This window comes from Callithrix jacchus, chromosome 14 (assembly GCF_049354715.1).
Source record: "Callithrix jacchus isolate 240 chromosome 14, calJac240_pri, whole genome shotgun sequence".
Classification (NCBI taxonomy): domain Eukaryota; kingdom Metazoa; phylum Chordata; class Mammalia; order Primates; family Cebidae; genus Callithrix; species Callithrix jacchus.
This window is the reverse complement of record NC_133515.1, coordinates 12,107,608-12,128,159: the sequence shown is the minus strand read 5'-3', so window position 1 is coordinate 12,128,159 and position 20,552 is coordinate 12,107,608. Positions and strand designations below refer to the sequence as shown.

The window sequence follows — 20,552 nt, the reverse complement described above, 5'->3', positions numbered from 1 at the left end:
GATGTGTAGCATTGCCTCTGAGGCTTCTGTTCTGTTCCATTGGTCTATATCCCTGTTTTGGTACCAGTACCATGCTGTCTTGATTACCGTAGTTTGAAGTCGGGTAGCTTGATGCCTCCAGTTTTGTCCTTTTTGCTTAGAATTGACTTGGCTATGGGGGCTCTCTTTTGGTTCCATATTAAGTTTAAGGTGGTTTTTTTCCAGATCTGTGAAGAAGGGCATTGGTAGCTTGATGGGGATAGCATTGAATCTATAGATTACTTTGGGCAGTATGGACATTTTCATGATATTGATTCTTCCTAACCATCAGCATGGAATGTTTCTCCATCTGTTGTGTCCTCTCTTATTTCATTGAGCAGTGCTTTGTCATTCTCCTTGAAGAGGTCCTTTACATACTTTGTTAGTTGTATTCCTAGGTATTTTATTCTCTTTGTAGCAATTGTGAATGGGAGTTCACTTTTGATTTGGCTATTTGTCTGTTTTTGGTGTATAGGAATGCTTGTGGTTTCTGCACATTGATTTTGTATCCTGAGACTTTGCTGAAGTTGCCTATCAGTTTTAGGAGATTTTAGGCTGAGATGATGGGGTCTTGTAAATATACAATCATGTCATCTGCAAATAGAGGCAATTTGATTTCCTCCTTTCCTAATTGAATACCCTTTATTTCTTTTTCTTGCCTGATTGCTCTGGCTAGAACTTCCAGTACTATATTGAATAGGAGTGGTAACAGAGGGCATCCTTGTCTAGTGCCAGATTTCAAAGGGAATGCTTCCAGTTTTTGCCCATTCAGTATGATATTGGCTGTTGGTTTGCTATAAGTAGCTTTTATTATTTTGAGATACGTTCCATCAATACCTAGTTTATTGAGGGTTTTTAGCATAAAGGGCTGTTGAATTTTGTCAAAGGCCTTCTCTGCATCAATTGAGATAATCATGTGGTTTTTGTCTTTGGTTCTGTTTATATGGTGAATTATGTTTATAGACTTGGGTATGTTGAACCAACCTTGCATCCCCAGGATGAAGCCTGCTTGATCATGGTGGATACACTTTTTGATGTGCTATTTCAATCGGTTTGCCAGTATTTTATTGTAGATTTTTGCATCTATGTTCATCATTGATATTGGCTCGAAGTTTTCTTTTCTTGTTGAGGAGTCTCTGCCAGGTTTTGGTATCAGGATGATGTTGTTCTCATGAAATGATTTGTGAAGGATTCCCTCTTTTTGGATTGTTTGGAATAGTTTCAGAAGGAGTGGTACCAGCTCCTGTTTGTATGTCTGGTAGAATTCAGCTGTGAACCCATCTGGACCTGGGATATTTTTGGTTGGTAGGCTATTAATTGCTGCCTCAACTTCAGCACTTGCTATTGGTCTATTCAGGGTGTTGACTTCTTCCTGGTTTAGGCTTGGGAGGGTGCAAGTGTCCAGGAATGTATCCATTTCTTCCAGGTTTACTGGTTTATGTGCATAGAGTTGTTCATAATAATCTCTGATGATGGTTTTTATTTCTGTGGAATCTGTAGTGATCCCTTTATTGTTTTTTATTGCATCTATTTGATTATTCTCTCTTTTCTTTTTTATTAATCTGGCTAGTGGTCTATTTTGTTGATCTTTTCGAAAAACCAGCTCCTGGATTTATTGATTTTTTTGAAGGGTTTTTTGTGTCTCTAACTCTTTCAGTTCTGCTCTGATTTTAGTTATTTCTTGTCTTCTGCTAGATTTTGAGTTTTTTTGATCTTGCTCCTCTAGCTCTTTCATTTTTGATAATAGGGTGTCGATTTTAGATCTTTCTTTGCTTCTCATGTGGGCATTTATTGCTATATATTTTCCTCTAGACACTGTTTTAAATGTATCCCAGAGATTCTGGTATTTATATGCCATTTTGAGGCTAGCTATTTGTTTTGCCCATTAATTGATGCAATTTCTTCATTGTGTTGATGCTCTTTACCATTTGGTATGTTTCTGGAGTGGCTGGTACTGGTTGTTCCTATGTTTAGTGCTTCTTTCAGGAGCTCTTGTAAAGCAGACCTGGTGGTGACGAAGTCTCTGAGCAATTGCTTATTCGTAAAGGATTTTATTTCTCCTTTGCTTATGAAACTTAGTTTGGCTGGATATGAAATTCTAGGTTGAAACTACTTTTCTTTAAGGTTGTTGAATATTTGTCCTCACTTTCTTCTGGCTTGTACAGTTTCTGCTGAGAGACCTGCTGTGAGTCTGATTGGCTTCCCTTTGTGGGTAACCCGACCTTTCTCTCTGGCTGCCCTTAGCATTTTTTCCTTCATTTCAACCCTGGTGAATCTGAAGATTACGTGCCTTGGGGTTGCTCTTCCCCAAGGGGAATATCTTTGTGGTGCTCTCTGTATTTCCTGGACTTGAATATTGGCCTGCCTTGCTAGGTTGGGAAAGTTTTCCTGGATAATATCCTGAAGAGTGTTTTCCAGCTTGGCTTCATTCTCTCTATCACATTCAGGTACACCTATCAAACATAGATTAGGTCTTTTCACATAATCTCGTATTTCTTGGAGGCTTTGTTTCTTTTTATTCTTTTTTCTCTAATCTTGTCTTCTCATTTTATTTCATTGAGTTGATCTTCAATATCTGATATCCTTTCTTCTGCTTGGTCAGTTCAGCTATTGAAACTTGTGTATGCTTCGTGAAGTTCTCACGTTGTTTTTCAGCTCCATCAATTCATTTATACTCCTCTTTAAGCTGTTTATTCTCATTAGCATTTCATCAAACCTTTTTTCAATGTTCCTAGTTTCTTTGCATTGGGTTAGAACATGTTCTTTTAGCTCAAAGAAATTTCTTATTACCCACCTTCTGAAGCCTATTTCTGTCAATTCATCAGACTCATTCTTCATCTGGTCTTGTTCCCTTGCTGGTGAGGAGCTGTGATCCCTTGGAGGAGGAGAGGCATTCTGGTTTTGGGTGTTTTCATCCTTTTTGAACTGATTTCTTCCCATCTTTGTGAATTTATCTCCCTGTGGTCTTTGCAGTTGGTGACTTTCAGATGGGGTCTCTCAGTGGACATACTGTTTGTTAATGATGAAGTTATTTCTTTCTGTTTCTTAGTTTTCCTTCTAATAGGCCCCTCTGCTGTAGGACTGCTGGAGGTCCACTCCACAGCCTGCTTGCCTGGGGATCACCTACAGTGGCTGCAGAACAGTAAGGTTTGCTGGCAGTTTCTTCTTCTGCTTTGTCCCAGAAGGATACCTGCCAGATGTCAGCCAGGGCTATCCTTTATGAGATGACTCTTTGGATATATGGGGGTTGGGAAGGTACTTGAGGAGACAGTCTGTCCTTTATAAGAGCTCAAGTGCTGAGCTATGTGCTCCGTTGTTCTGTTCAGAGCTGCTGGGCAGGTACATTTGAGTCTGCTGCAGCAGAACTCATAACTGCCTTTTTTTCCCAGGGGCTCTGTCCCAGGAAGGTGGGGCTTTATTTATAGGTTTCTATCATGCTGCTGCCTTTTTTCAGAGATGCCTTGACCAGTGAGGAGGTAGGTTCACATTTTAATCCATTTTAGAAGCAAGTGAGCAGATGAAGTCAAGTTTAGCTACAAGAAGGGAATTGGGACTCACTATTAAGACAATAGCCTCTGACCTCCACTCCCCTCCCTTCCTCCAGCCCCTCCCCACCCACTTCCACAACAACAGAGAAGAATTCTCTGTAGAGGATCTCCTCGCCTTGTTCAGGCCTGGGAATGTGCAGGTAAGCTGTGAACCAGACAAGTAACAGATTTTCTAGGATAACACTCAGTACAAAGTTTGAAAATTTTATTGGAAAACTAGTACAGTCTATTGATCCATGATGTATGCTGTACATGAATTTGATGTTTTAATATATAAAAAAATTGGTTTCTGCTGCAAAATTATATAAACATATTTTTAAAAACTCCTTCATCATTAACCAGTATAAACATAATTTATCCAAAATGTCATTTAAAATATGGCTCAATACCTTTTGTTTTGTTGCAAATAGAAAGGCAAGAGAGGGAAAATATAAATTGTGCTAAACCAGTTTTAACAACTCATAATTACATATTTTGTTGCATTTGCAAACTCTTCTTCAACACTTAAGCAGTCTTAAAAAACTGCCATAAAATGCAAGAAAATCTAATTAATGTGGAAGGCATTAAAGATTTTTTGTTCTGTTTTGTTTTTAGTGGGGTACAGTAAGTCAGAGGAAGTCCATGGGGAACTAGGAATGATGCCTCTTCCTCCAGAATCCAACCCTTGGAAGATGGGGAATGACTTTGCACTTTTCTGTTTGGACCCTCCTCCACCCAGTTTCACCCATTGATTCTTGTCTTTCCTTAAATTCCAGGTGCTATGCTACTTGTAATTCTTGGTCCTCACCACTTCCACTCTCTGGCCTATTTTGTCACTAATCTAAGTTTCTAAATTGGCTTGCTTTCTTGGCACTATGCATGCTGATACATTTTCTAGATGATAGACTAAAATAATCTGCAAAATTAAATTTGCAAAGCATCAAATAGGCTTTTCAGGACATGGCATCCCTGCTCCATGGGCTTCTGGCTATAGTCTGTGTGCCAAATGAAAGCTAGGCTCTGTCTGTTGGAACAGCAGCTTCAGAAAAACATTGTTCCTTCAAGTTGGCAGAGTGCACCCAGGAGAAAGCAAGTAGAAAGGCAAGAGTCAGACACTTAAACTCACTGTATTTTTGTTTAGGAGGAATATTATTATTCCAAATAAAATTTGTGTTCACTCAAATTAAATACCAGAAATATAAACACCAGAAAGCCTGTCGTGTTCATACAACTCGTAAAACTGTGCTTGTTTCCTGCAATCAGTGGCATACAAATTTGGCTTTGTGGTTTTCCAGGGTTCCTGCAATTCTTCTGAGGCCTGTAATCCCATTTAATATATATACATATATTACTGGAAAAGGGTGCTTTCATTTTCAGTGGACTAAGAAATGTTTGCCTTGAGGGAAAGAATATATATGAAAGTAGAAGAATTTTTTCATAAAATCTAAACATAATTTTTGAAAATGTCAACATTCAGAAGTTTGGAATCTGGTGTCTTAAATAAAAGCATTCCTACACTGGGTCACTTCTGAGCAAAATGTCATTTCTTCTCACAAAAGTGCCAGTGCAGAGTGAGGGGGACAATTACTGACCTGAAGTCAAGTACTTAGAACACCAGACTAAAAACCAGAAATGGAGGCTCAAGTCCTGGGTTCAATGGAACTTAAGAGTGTGATTTTAAAAAAAACAAAACAAACAAACAAACAAAAAAACTAGGTCACTTTTTCTCTATATAAAATTAGAATAATTGCAAAAATTAAATAAGATAATTGGGGAATGCTTTTTTAACAATAAAGCACTATACAAATCTATGTTACTTGTGCAAATTGCTCCTGGAAGGCAGTGGGAGACAGAGACAGCCACCCACAGTCTCTCCCACAGAGTGCAGCGATTCCAGCTGGAGAGAGACCATCCTCCATGACATGCTCACAGCCATCACTGCCATGGACCTGACTGGAAAGAGAGGGCTGGAGAGAAAGTCGCCTCTTAGGGAAAGTCTCCTGGGAACTGTGGAATTGGAGGATGTTCTGAATTTCAGTAAAATTCTGATCAGCTGGAGAAAATGTGAGAAGTCCTTCTAGGCAGAGGAGGAGGAAGGGGCCAGGCAAGAGCAAAGACAGAAGAGTGCTGGGGGCAGGTGCCACGACCCCGAGGCCAACCTGGAAATTCACACAGCGGGACAGCGAGGGGAGGCTGGCGGACAGAGCAGGGAGTCTGGCTGGGGGCGACAAGCTGGTGGGAGAACATGGGCTTCAGCTCCTGAACAGGTGGAGCCACCAGGAGGTGTTTCAGCAGGAGCGGGATGACAGAAGAGCAGCATCCCAGGAAGGATGTTTCATGCCTGAGCTGTGCCAGGGACAGTGCAGAGAAAGGAAGCCACTAGGGAGTTGTCCCTCCAAAGACGTAAAATGTAGAATAATAACGAAGGACAGGATGGCCATGCCAGGGAGGAAAGCATTAAGAAGCGGATCAATTCCCTGCTACTGTTGCTTTTTAAAGTTTTCTCTCTTCTGCAGAAAGCTAAGATGACTTCAAAACCTTGGAATACTGGAGAATCCCTTTGTTCACTGAAGTGACAGTTTTCAAGACCTGTAAAATAAAATTCTGTCTTTGGAAACTAACTTCTGGCTGGAGATGTGTGTGGAAAATGCAAGCAAATGGAAAGTTCTCCAAGAATACATCTCCCTTCCTCAGTGAGGTGTCAATCTAACTTCGCCTGCCGTGCCACTCAGGAGAGCCCCTCCAGGGCCAGTGACTCTACAGGGTCCCCAGACAAGGCATAGCCCCATCCTTGGGCTGTGGATGACTTAACAAAGCCATCTACAGATGGCAGCCATTTCCTACATGCTCTTTCCTCTAGTTTGCTGTCTCCATGCCTTATCTTTGCAGTTCAAACCTTTAGAAAAGGCATTTACTGCTTTTTTGTGGGGGCAGGGGGACAGAGTCTTGTTCTGTTGCCCAGACTGGAGTGCAGTGGCATGAACTCGGCTCACTGTAACCTCTGTCTCTTGGTTTCAAGCAATTCTCCTGCCTCTGCCTCCCATGTAGCTGGGATTACAGGCGTGCACCACCATGCCCAGCTAACTTTTGTATTTTTAGTAGAGATGGAGTTTTGCCATGTTAGCCAGGCTGGTCTTGAACTCCTGACCTCAGGTGCTCCATCCACCTCAGCCTTCCAAAGTGTTGGGATTACAGGCGTGAGCCACCATGCCTGGCCTACTACCTTTTTAAAAGATCTTCCCAAGCCCTCTACTTCAAAGTGACCTGGCCTGCTATTGATGCCATGGCTTATTCCCTTAACAATCTGATTAAAGGTGACCTCAGAAATAAAGGAAGATACAGTTACATTCCATAAACTCTACAAGTCAGTATGAGGCACAGCCTGGCCTGCAACGCCATAAGACAGGAGACACCCAAAGAACTCTTGGCAACTTCTCCATGCTACCCAAGAGGCATGTGAGCCTCTCTCTGAAGTTTCTCCTTAGTAGCCAGTGACAGTAACTGGTGTTTAGATAAAGGCGACCGTCGCTGGACTGGCATGTGGTATCTGACGTTCTTCCAGAACCTTGTCTTTGCAGACTGTGGTCCCTGTGTGAAGTCCCCTGACCAGCGGATAGCCCCATGTTTCTGTTTAATGAATTTAATAGATTCTGGCATTTTCTCATAGTCTTGGATTTTCTCCAGCTCAAGCAGGACAACTTTAATTCCATCCTGAACAAGAGCATTATACATGGCTATTTGCTCTTCAGATGAACCATCCAGCCAACTGAAGCCTGATACTTCTCTGACTAAAATGATAATCAGTCTTCTGCTTTTCTTTATGTTTTCATTAATGACCTCAACAATGTCTGAAAAACAGGAAGCACAATGCAGTAAGTAAAATTCTATTTATCATCATTCTCTTCTGAACCAAAGCTACACAACCCTATGGCTTTTCCCAACCCTATGGCTCCTAACACCATTTTCTTGCCTTACTTAAAATTAAAGGAGTTTATTTATTTATATTCATTTATTTTTAGAGACAGTGTCTTGTTTTGCTGTTCACGCTGGAGTACACTGGCGTGATCTGGGATCACTGCAGCCTCAAATTCCTAGGCTCAAGTGATCCTTCCACCCTGGCCTCCCAAGGTGCTGAGATAACAGGTATGAGCCACTGTGAACTTCCCATTTTATTGACTAACTTAAAAATTGGCCCTCAAAAGACAAATATTTCATTTAGAACTCAGAAAACTTTGCTGGAATTTTAGAAACTTATTATTAAATCATTTGATCTCTCCCACTCCTGTTTTATTTTATCAGTTGGAAAGCAACTATTGGATTTAACTAGCCATTAAGTCTTTCAAAACTAAATGAAAATCACTTGATTATTGCTCTGACAAAATATGAGAGAAGTAAATAATTTGCATTTAATAAATGTAAAAATCATCATACACCTCTGAAAAGTTTCTCAAAATAGTGAAACACATACACCTATGCCACAATCTTCTAGAAAGATGGAATCCAGATTTTAGTAAGTGGTTTTACAACAATAAGCCTTTACTTTGTTCCATTACGTGCATACCTTCCCCAACATAGTCATCCCTTCCGTAAATGAACAGCTTATATCCACACTGTTTTTCCAAGACCTCAGGCAAGACTTTAAACACAAAAATATCACAGTCAGAGGTAGACCCTTCCCCAGTGGTCTTTGGATACAGTATATATGCATCATAGGTCTTTCCATCTGAAGCTAAAGGAAAAACATAATGTATTTAGAATCACAAGGCAGAAATAAGAGATTTGATAAAGTCAATATCACAAACATTCATTACATCATGAACTATTAATCTTATTTTATACAATGGCATGGCTGAAGCAGCAATACCAAAAATATAATCCCTTTTAAAAGTGTTCATCTCTTATTAGTTTTCTATTTCTTGTGTTTTATTGCAAACTTGTTCTTCTATTTGGTGGCTGCCTCACATCCTCTTAGTATGGAGCCAAACTTAAAGTCTCCCTGTTCTCATCATTTCCCCCAAAGTTCTCAGCCCTGAATTCTATCCATTCATTTTTTTTAAGATATTTTGGTATTCCTTTTGTGTGTATGTGAAGTTTAAAAAAAGAGAGAGACTGCCTCCCTGATGCAGGAAGATCTAGTCATTTCATTTCTTTCGTGAAGGTATATGATCTGTGTCTGTTCCACTCGTCAGAAAGGAAGGTCTCCCAATGGCTTCTGCATAACTGAATTTATAAACAGATGCTTTAAATACCTGTTTATTCTACCAATATGAATGCTGAAAAAGGAACTTAGAAAGCAATGATATTCAGCCTAATGAGTTATACAACTATAATTCTGTGTAAGACTACTACTCTCATATATGCCACCTTTCATTTTAGAACTTAAGTAAAAACCCTCTTAGTCCTCTTCTGTATCTCCTAACTATCTCCTGTCTCCAACAAGAAATACTGCATGGAATATAAAATTATACCTTTTACTGGAAGAAAAACATAGCAGGAATCCCTGTACCAAAGCACAATATCAATCTTGAAGATTTTATAGATGAAAATGGAACACATAATTATGACTGTCAACATCACACATATACCAATCATGTGCTTCTGGAAATTAGGGGCTATAGAAAAAAAGGAGAGAAAAAATATTAGCACCAAAAAGAATTAAAAATTTGGGCACAGCAAATTAAATATCTGCATTTCAGAGAGACCATACTTGGGACTGGCCTACATTCAGACAATATTAACTCTTTCAGCATTATCACTTTGTAATGGATACTAATGTACAAAGCAATCTAGCATGAATTACATGAAACTAAGGCGCATTCTATGAAGTTTCTACCTAAATAGCATAATATGCAATAACATGGAAAAAAATACAAAAGACCACAAGACAGAGCATTCCACAGTAAAACAGGGGAAAGTCAAAATCACTCAAAAGCCTACAAAAGTTCCCAGAGGTAAGAGAGTCCATTGGGTAAAGCCAGACTGGTGGAAAGGGAAGAAGTTAGAGGCTTAGGGAAGTTTCACATTTCCACATTCTCCTGGCCTCCTTCTCTACTTAGTTGTCCAATAATTTCAGAGGAAGTCAGGGAGCAGATAGAGTCAATGATGTAGAGGAGGCTAGAGAAGAAGAAAGAGGAAAGAAAAAGAAAGTAACTTCTAAATATCAGGAACCATGTAAGCATCCAGAAAAGAGGATCTAAAAGCTTTATTTACTTTTCCAATTTAGATGATTTGGGTACAAAATAGAAATCGAGTTATACCATTTTCTAGACAGATATCCAGCTGGCCCAATTGATAGTTCACATTTACAGTCTTAAGTACTGTAGCTTCATACAAGATCACGTGTATTATTAATCCTCTAAATTTATTTTTCTTATTTAAGACCACCATGACTATTCTTGGTCCTTTACAATTCCCTATGACTTTCACAGGTGTCCACAAAAACACACCCATACAAACACTGATGCTCACGTGCACAAACACTGTTGAGATTTTGATGGAAATTATTTTGAACACATAAATTCATTTGGGAGAGAACTGACATCTTCATAATATTGAGTCTTTCAATCTATGAACACTGTATATCCCTCCATTTAGTTCTTCTCTAATTTATCTCAATATTTTTGAGTTTGTATTAAGAGAAGTCTTGAACAGATTTTGCTAGACTTATTCTTAAGAATTTGATGATTTTTTTTATGCTACTGTAAATGTTATCTTTTAAATGTAATTTCTATTTGTATGCTGCTGGTATTTAAACATACATAGAAGTTAATTTATAGGGTCTTTCAGATATTCTTCAATATGTGCAATTATAATATCCTATTTTTAATTAAACCAAAAATTACCTTAAAATGTTTCACAAATACTTTCAGCATTATGTTTTATTATACCAATTCATGAAACTCAGTGACATCTGATATCCTCTTTGAAAGTGGATATTTAGTCTTACCCTATGCATTCATCAATGCAATCATTTATTTAAAAATATTCATTAAGTGCCAGATATAGGGGATGGAGGATGGAAGCAGCAAACCACATTGCCATGTATGTACCTGTGCAACCATCCTGCATATTCTTTACATGTACCCCAGAGCCTAAAATGTAATATTATATAAATATATTATATATTTTTTAAATCATAAAATATATATATAAATTTTAATTGATGGGGAAGGAGGAGAAAAATAAAATAAAATAAAAAATTTTAATTAACAAATAATTATACATAAAATATATATTCATTAAGTACCCACAATGTACCAGACCTAACTTTCCATTAGCTGTGGAAATAGAATGATTACTAAGATAAATGCTTGCCACCATCACAGAACTTACAGTTAAGGATAGAAAACTAAGTACAATAGATCCTGTGACATTCAGTGCTACAGAAGTACATATAGAGGCCCTACCCTCCTCTCTTTGGGCCAAGAGCTGGGTTAAGGGCAGGCAGCAGGACAGAAAAGCTTCCTAGAAGAGAGAGTTCAGGAGAGTAGTAAAAGAGAAATAGACGTTATCCAGGTAAAGAGGAAGTGAAGAGTGTTCTAAGCAGAGGAAATGGCATTGCAAACATCAAGGTCATGGAATCTTACTAAAGTAAACAAAATTGCATTTCAATTAGCTTGTTGTTTACCTGGATATATTAACTGAATATACGCTGCATCTACACCATGTGTATTCTTGGCAAAACAGGTAAATGGATGTTCATAAAATCTACTTTCAATTTCCGATATATTAAGCACTGTGATGAGGGTACTTTTTTTTTTGTTTGAAGGATTTTCCACACTGTTCGAGTGAGAGAGAGCACAAATAAATTTGTGTAAGTAAATTGCATCAACTAAAAATAAGATATGTATACCCTGTATATTTCCTTATTTGTGACATAAATTGCAGCTGAAATAATCACCTGGCCCAATCACAGTCAAAACAATCAGACTGTTGGCAACATTAATCTGAGATTTTACAACCTCAAGACCGCTGTCAGTAACAGACTCAGTAGCAGAGAAAGCAAAACACTACCACTTCCAAAACGAAAAATGTAGACAAATGCATTGTGATCTCTATGAGGCAGTGAGAAAAATACATTAAACAAGAGGAGACTGGGGCAGATGACAAAGTGCTTTGCAGGTGAAGTGAAGGAGAGGTCATGGGAAGCCAGGAGATCCTTGTCCCATAGATGAGTAGTAGGAACCCAGCAGTGGATTGCCTGATTCTTGAGCCCATTTAATGAGTAGCTTCTAAACTACTTAAGGAACATAATAATAATGAAAGATAATTGCTTCGTTGAAATGATGCAACATGTACAATTTAAGAGAAAGGCTTCTAAGTGGTCTGGAATTTGCATCACAATTGCATGTATTTTTTACCTTAAATGTTCAAGATCTTATAAATCCTGCTTAGTTTAGCCAAAAAAAAAAAAAAAAACAAAACAAAACCGGACAGCAAAGGGTTAGGACCAATCAGCCAACTAACACTTGCTTTTCAATTAAACCAACAACATTATATAAAATATCACGTAGGATTTAATATCAAACTGTGAATGACTCTTAGCATACATACCTGTAGTAGTCTTCCTCCAGCACTGGGTCATCTTCATCAATTAATGACCCATTCCACTTCCAGTAAGCAACATCACTCAACTGGCCAGTGACATTACAGATCAATTGTATCTGAGATCCTGCAAAGCATGTATTTTTAATCATAACATTAATGGATTTTTTTCTGATCCATCTAGATTAATCAATGGCTATTGAATTAAAATTGTTAATATAGAAATGCACAAAGAAAAAGGAAAATTGCCCTAAACCCACCACCCAGAGAAAACCACCATTAGTAACACTGTATATCTCATTCCTTACCTTCTCTGTGAAAATATGCAATTTTTGAAATGAGGTCTATTGCCTACTATTTTGTAATTACTGTGGATTGGGAATTTGGGCTCACATGATTTGTCTTCCAAAATAGACTGTCACGGCTGCGTAGTACTCCATAATACATATACACTATGACTGACTATTTTCCTATTGATGAACACAATTTCCTAATTTTTCATAATTATGATTAATATTTTAATGAATATTCTTGTACATCAGTGTTTGTACATGTCCTGAAGTATTAAAATCTGGAAGTAAGATTGAATTAAAGAAAAGTATCTTAAAAGCTAAGCCCCTCTCTTTAGTGAGGCTGTATCAGTCTACACTCTCTCCAACAGTGTATATGAGCATGATTTCTGCCAAAACCTCCTGATAACAAGTATTTTTTATTAGACACTGCCATTTGAGAGAAGAAAATGTCCCTTAAATTTTCATCTACATTTCTTGAATTCATGGTGAATCAACATGCTTTTTGTTAGCTTGATGCTCATCTGCCTTGCTTTTAAAAACTGTTATGCCTTGATCCATTATTAAATTGCATTGTTTTAGTGAGACAGAGTCTCGCTCTGTCACCTAGGCTGGAATGCAGTGGCGTGATCTCAGTTCACGGAAACCTCCGCCTCCTGTGTTCAAGTGACTCTCATGCCTGAGCTTCTCAAGCAGCTGGAACTTCAGGTGTGCGCCACCATGCCTGTAATTTTTGTATTTTTAGTAGAAACAGTGTTTCAACATCTTAACCAAGCTGGTCTCAAACTCCTAGCCTCAAGTGATCCGTCCCCCTTGGCCTCCCAAAGTGCTGGAATTACAGGTGTGAGCCACCGTGCCCAGATGGATGCATGCTTTAAATCTCAGTTTTTCTGAGACTTATATTCAGGGTTTTAGTTTTTTGAGTTTTTTCCTCTCTTATAAATTCCACATATTTTCAAAATTTTTAAAGATATTTTATGGATGCTTCTAAGACATTTACTGATACAAATGGTTTGTTTTCCTATCATGTTTTCTAGCTGCTTATTGCTAAATAAGTCTTTTATTTTAGAATGTTAATTCTAAATGTTAATTTGCTATCTGACTAATTAATATAAAATTAATTCTAGTTTTTCCCAGCAATTTTCCTGGGATTTGTAAGATCTGGAAATAAGAAGAAGAATGTCTTTTTTCTCTTGTGGTAAGCATACCTTGCTTTTTTCCATCAATTGTGTTACTAGGCACTTCTGGACTGTGTTCAGTAATAGTGGTTACATGGGCATCTTTGTCTTGCTCTTGACTTTAGTGAGAAGATCTGTAGTATTTCACCGTTAAGAATGTTGGTGACTATTAGCTTGCACTGATGTTATTTATTAAGTTAAGGAATTACCTCTCAGTTCCTATGTTTCTAAGTCACTTTATGAGTAATTTGTTTTGGCTCTTACAGAATGCATGTTTAACACCCTTCAGGATAAACTTATGACAGGGTACTATATGCTTCTGATCCACTGTCAATATAATATATTAAAATAATTATTTCCTAATTTGAAGCTTTTTTCTTTTTAAGACTGGGCGATCAATGCAGCCTAGGTGACAGAGCTCTGAATTACACACTTCTGGAGCAGGCATTTTCAACAGGGCTGTGGCCAGCAGGGCACAAACTGGTTCTTGGGGAAGGGGCAAGAGAACCTTAGATATTACACAGTTCGTGGCACTCCAAGGGGCCACAGCACATCAGCAGATATAAAAGATAGCTGTGGTACTGAAACTCGAAGACAGGAAAAAGAATTAGGTGGAGGAAGACTTTTTAGCCTCAAAACGAGAACAATTTAAAACAAAAAAAAAATGGTTTTGAAACACTGTTCTAGTCTATCAGCCCATATTTAATTTTGAGTTTTGACATTTTTGTTTCCTTCTGAGAATGTTTTTCTACCACCTCCCACCATAAAAACAAGTACAGAATTCACAGATCACAAACATGTACCTTCTAACCCCTGCATGATTCTTGACTGCTGTCATGTAGTTACTGTTACAGAAGACAATTCCAAGGCCAGCCTATTTTGGGTCCTCTAACACAAAGAATCACTTTTTCTCTCTGGATCAGTGGTTTCCAATAGAACTTTCAGTGATGATGGAAATGTTCTACATTTGTGCTTGTCTATACACTAGTCACTTGTCACATGTGCCTATTAAGGCCTTGAAATATGGCAAATGTGACCGAGAAACTAATTTTTAATTTAACAAAATGAATCAATTTACTTAATTTAATTTTACATGTCTATAGCTCCATGTGGCTAGTAGCTACTGCATTGAACAGTGCAGAACTAGATGCTTGTGGAGTTCTTTCTTTATTCTTGAATAAAAAATGTCCAGCAACTTTGAAAAGTACTTTTCTAGAATGACTACCATCTTTGGGGCCTGTAGCCCTACTCTTCTGACTCAAAGCTTGGCTCTGGTCAAGAGAAAGCCAAGCCTTTACCAGTCAATGGCATTTCTGGTCCCTAGGCCTTTTGACCTTGGTGTCTGGCTGGTGTTTGCATGGTAAAGGGTCCATAGAAGAGTAGCAGTGGAGATATCAGACATAGCAAGACGTTTGTCATAGAGGCAAGAAATGCAAAAAATTAAGATACAATTTGTGTCACTTTCCCTCAAATTATAGATATATTCAATAAATGGCTTAGATTATATACAGTAAAGAGATAATTTTTCTTACTCTTATGTGAAAAAAGAACTGCTTCCAGTATACCCTACCTGGAGCCCACTTACCCAGGTCTACCGCCATTGTCTCGTTGGCTGGGCTCACGATCACAGGCCTCGTGGGTTTGTTTTCCTCTGAAAGAGAAACACCCATAGGGTTTGTCAGTCTCTTACAGATCAGAATCTCAAGTGATAACAACACTTAGCACAATATACTAAATGACTTCTGGCCAGATACGCCATCAAGTATTCAAAGCACATATGCCAGGAAACAGGAGGGAGGAAATGAAGGAAGAAAGCGGAGGCAGAGGCCACAGCACACTGTGAACCCTGGGGCAGAGCTACACCTTCTGAACCCATAGAGTGAGGTGCTACTGAAAACACACACACATCATCAGGACCCTAGGTCCCCAGACAAGTGCCTTTCTTAAGTGAAAGCATGTCAGGAAAGGGGAGAATAGTCACTTCCTTGAACTGGGTGTTACTGGCCAGTAGGCCTAGTCAGTACTAGACCCATTTGCATTTAATAACTGTGGTAATGACCCAATAGAGACAACTACAGGGTTATGGAATAATGCCGTAATTTATTAAAATAGGCCCAAAAAGTATCAAGGAGCCCCAGAAATTAATCTGACTTATTTATGAAAAGATTGGCTTCAGGGGTTGATCTGTGTCCATGAAGAAACTATGAGAAACTATAAATTTGATCACTCAGTAGTCCACCAGTAGAAAAAAATGAACGCCACGAAGGTAGGATATTATCTCTTTCATTCCCTAATGTATACCTATAACAGTTCCTGAAACATAATAAATGCTCAATAAGTATTTTTGAATCCTTGAATAAACAAAAAGTCCTAAGCATCATTGGGGCAGGTCTTGGGAAGAAAACAAAATATTACCTCGCCCCAAGTAGAGTGTATTGTTTCTACAAATGGGATCAGAAAAAGAAACAGAGAGTATCTAAAATACACTTAACCTAGCTTAAATATTCCCCAGTGCCCAGTTCTCTCTTGAGCTCTACATGCTGGTCTGGTTGCTATGTTTCAGGAAAGACAGAGCAGAGCTCCACAATGACAGGACACAGACTGCCAAAAACTCAAGAACATGGTTTGATACAAAGACCACTGAAAACTGGGATTCACTGATGCTTGTAGGACAATGGCAAGGAATTTATTTTTATTTAATAAAATTATTCTTTGGAAAATAAAGTATTATATAACAGGAAAAGTGAAGCCATTTATAGGGTGATCATATGATGAGTTTGTTTGAGATATTCCCAGTTTATATATCTTGTCCCAGCGTAACTACTAATAGACACCCCTTTAACCTGCACAGAAAAGTTCTGGTTGAAATGACTCTTCTTAGGTTACATAAAGTTTACAAAAATCCCAATATTTACAAAAAGTTTGAGCATTCTGACTATCCCCAGGTAATTTGTGCATTTTGTTTCATTTTGTTGTGATACGGTTTTCAGTATGAAACATGGGTAATGCAGAATTGAAAGACACAAGAAAATTAACAAGAACAATCATTGTACACCTATTAATTGCATAGCTGTTTAGCACCAAGCATTTCTTTGCATCAGGCATACAAGTTTAGTATACCCCATATCTCTAGTCTTCTCAATACCCTCGGGAGATTGCATCATCTTGTTACAGAGGAGGAAACAGGCTTAGAGAGGTTAACAGCTAACGCAGAAAGAACAGGAGGTAGCTTCTGGAAATGTGACTTTTTCCAGAGCTCATTAGTGTCCACACTGATGCTTGCCGCTAGACACTGAGACTCCGTAAGTACAGAACATTCCCATATACCAGCCACAGGGAGCCCCAGAGCTTTCAGTAAGAACCATTTTTAGCCATGCCAAAGAACAACCCTCTTAGATCAGCTGGAAAACACAGCTCGTAATGTCTCTATTTAGTTAGCACTACATCTGAGGCAGGAATGGAAAACATTACATAGTATTTAGTAACACAAAAACAAAACTAAAGCCACATGACTTTTGTGGTATCATTGAGCTCGTCTTGGATTTAGTTTCTTTATGGACAATGAAAGTAATATTAGAATGATAGTCTCTGGGCCTTCCCAGATCTAAACCTCCTAGGGCTGGAACTATGACTCACCTAGAGTAATAAATTCTATTACCCGGGTAATAGGATATTGCTTGCCCAAGTATGTGTAGGATGCATGACAGGTATAGTTCCCTCTATGCTTTTCAGTCACATTCATCACGATGAGCCTTTCTTTGACTCCACTAAAGTGTATAGTGTCAAGAAGTAGAGGTTTGCAATCCTAGATAAAGGGAGAGAGAAGCATTGAAAACCAATTAGTAACTTTTCCCGATCTACCAGCCAAAGGAACCCCATTTTTTTCACATTAGCAAATGCTATATATTTAGAAAGTGACTGGAAAAGTTCCCTACATACAGTAAGTTTTAATATTGTTTTTTTGGAAACAGTTAAGTATATTCCTATGACATTAAGTTTTTAAGTCTGTGAGCTTTGTGCTATAAAAGTAAGTGAAGACCAATTTATTTTACAAGAAAAACATGTTTGAAAGAAAAAGTTAACACTATATAGTTTCCTAACAATACTGCACTTCATTCCTTCACTGGTATGATTTATTTAGTATGTCTTAAGCACTGCAAGGTGATTCCCCATTTAAGTTCCACCAGACTAGGTAGATTAAAGGTACCAAAACATGGAGTGTTCCATGGAAAGCTGGTCAACCCACTTTTAAGACAGTTATGGAAACTAGCAGGTTATTTGAAGACCGTATCTTTAGTAAAATACACATAATGTATTTTGTAATAAATAGTTATATTTTAAATACCTTAAGTTTATAGTCAGCCTTCTCTTTAAACATCTATTTCTGTTACTTTTCTAAAACACATCTTATTAAATTAAATAAAAACAACAGCAAGTAAGTTTCTAGTTAAGCTTCAAGTTAAGTGAATGCAGTCTTACAATTCTTTTTATATTCTCTATTAAGTTTCACCATTAAAGAGAAAACAATATGCAAAATAAAAAGATACTTTGCAGATTCATCCCATTGTCCAGGGAACTATATTATTTTCCAGAAAAGCGAAATATCATATTTAAAATAAAATTACCTTATACCACTGCATTTTAGGTAACTCATTATTTTCATCTTTAAAAAACTCTAGATAAGGGCAGACAAGTGCTCCATCTCCTCCAATGGGTAGTTTCTGCTTAAATATGGCTTGTGCATTATAACACAAGTTAGGCTCATTCTCCACAAATTTTGCAGTTATTTTAATTTTGAGGCAGTGAGATGAATTTCTAAAATAAAATAGGTAAATTGAGCATTATTAAAAGTATTTCTGTCCTTAATGACTGCAGGAACCCAGAATACATGTTTGTAGCATACTAATTCCTTTCTTACCTTACCACACAATAGTAATGTCCTGAATCCTCTACCTTAGCAGGAACAAACCAAAGTTTCTCTTTGTGCTGATGGATCCTGGAGGCTTGTTCTGTAGATATAGGTGTCTTGCTGTCATTTTTATACCAAGTTATAGTACCTTTGTTTTCATTTGGGTTAAGAGGACAGGCACGAACATCAATTTCACTTGCAGATGAAACTAAAATTATTTTTCCTTCACGTTCCTTGCATTTATCTTTAAAAGGGAGAAGGGGGTAAGCAATTTATATATAAAATTTTCCAGCATCTCTTAACTTACTATCTACAAAGAAATATATAGATTATTAAATACATCAATTCACATTACATATAAAAGCTTTACAGCCTTGTGATAAGAGCATTATCTTGGGAGTCTGAGAAGCATGCTCAAGTCCAGCTGCGTCACTTACTGCCTGTGTGCTGTGCCTTTGGCAAGTTATGTAACCTCCTTCACCCCCTTTTTACTCATCTAAAAAGTGGGGAGAATGTAGAAGGAGAGACATGTATTTCAGTACAAGATGGAGCAACAGAAACTGGATTTACCTTCCCACATGAACAACTAAGAAATGGACAACGTATATGAAACAACACTATTCAAGACACTGAAAAATCAGAAAACGAAGGACAGAAACCCCAGAAAGATGAGGAAAAAAGGAGGTGAGCCCTCCCATTGTCCAAAATTATAGCCAGGCTATGACACTGCTGAGAAGAAACATAGGCAAAGTCCAGCAAGTTGAGGAGCGGAAGCTGAGAACCTGGGTAGACCAAGTTTGCAGAACAGAGTACCCAAGTACTTAGAGCTGCATGAGGACAGGGAGAAAGAGTCTGAGGATAACTGAGCGTCTCCCCCAATTTTTCAGCTGAGTATCAGTCAGTGTAAGAATGTAAGAAAATGACTCAAGGCTAGAGAGACAATTGCCAAAATGACTGGAGGGAGTAACGCCTGAAGAACACCCAATGCTGGAAACCCTGCTGTTCTCAACAGCCAGAGTGGAAAGCTTCATTAATGACAGGCCTCAGAGTACCCAGAAGGGTTCTGACTCAGTAATTGGGGGAAATTAGGCCTAGAATAAACTTTTTCCTCATCCTAATAAACCTTAAAAGCAAGACCCAAAAGGATTAAACCATTTCCAAGTAACAGTCATGTGGCAGAACAATGCTCAAGAAAATTTTGGGGAATATGAAAATATCCAGCACCCAACATAGTAAAATCCACAATGTCTAACATCTAAAAAAATCATTAGGCATGCACAGAAGCAGTAACATACAACCAATGATGAGGGAAAAAAAATCAATCAATCAGAACTGACCCAGAAATGACACAGACAATAGACTTAGTACATTAAAAAATTTAGTTTATTACTATTGTATTCCATTTATTAAATATGCTGGAGGAAAGATCAAACATGATTAGTGAAGACATAAAAGAGATTTAAAAAGAAACTTTTAGAGATGAAAACAACAATGTTGAGTTACAAAAACCAATGGATGGGATCAATGGCAGATTTGATACTGCAAGAAAAAAAAAAGATGAGTAAACTTGAAGACACAGCACTAGAAATGATCCCAAATTAAACACAGAGAAGAAAATAACAGAATAAAATCGACAGGGAATTATTTAGCTTAGGACTTCAGTACATGCAATATGAATCACTGAAGAAGAAAAATGTAGAAAATAGTAGACATATTTGAAGTTTTTCAAGATGTGACAAAAATGATGTATACATAGTCCCCAAATCACAGTGAACCCCAAGCAAAAGAAACATAAAGAAAACTACTCCAAACACATAATAATCAAATTGTTTAAAACCAGTAACAAAGATAATATCTTCTATGTAGCCAGGGAGAAATGACACAATTATTGCTGAGGACAAAGACAAAAATGATGCAGCCTTCTTTCCAAAAACAGTACAAGCACAAAGATAGTAAAACAATATCGTTAAAGTACTGAAAGAAAAAGTCTACCTGGAATTCCATGCCCAGTGAAAATATATTTAAAAGTTAGAAAAAAATACTGACTTCTTCAGATTTGCAAAAGCTGTAAAATGTCATCAACAGT

The 20,552-nt window shown here is 37.8% G+C and overlaps 1 protein-coding gene across 8 annotated transcripts in view; it reads right to left on the bottom strand.

Moving 5' to 3' along the window:
* Positions 1–3,756: 3,756 nt before the first annotated feature.
* The window catches only part of IL1R1 (interleukin 1 receptor type 1), a 154,035-nt gene continuing 137,239 nt past the window's right edge, over positions 3,757–20,552 (bottom strand). For all 8 annotated transcript variants that reach the window (XM_017964107.3, XM_078348863.1, XM_008980186.5 and 5 more), the window contains 9 exons: positions 18,476–18,710; positions 18,183–18,372; positions 17,194–17,362; positions 15,143–15,208; positions 12,099–12,216; positions 11,173–11,324; positions 9,014–9,157; positions 8,107–8,274; positions 3,757–7,393 (listed from right to left, as the gene is read on the bottom strand). In XM_017964107.3, coding sequence (XP_017819596.1) covers positions 6,987–7,393; positions 8,107–8,274; positions 9,014–9,157; positions 11,173–11,324; positions 12,099–12,216; positions 15,143–15,208; positions 17,194–17,362; positions 18,183–18,372; positions 18,476–18,710 — 1,649 coding nt within the window. In that variant the 3' untranslated portion in view covers positions 3,757–6,986. The remainder of the gene's footprint in view (positions 7,394–8,106; positions 8,275–9,013; positions 9,158–11,172; positions 11,325–12,098; positions 12,217–15,142; positions 15,209–17,193; positions 17,363–18,182; positions 18,373–18,475; positions 18,711–20,552) is intronic.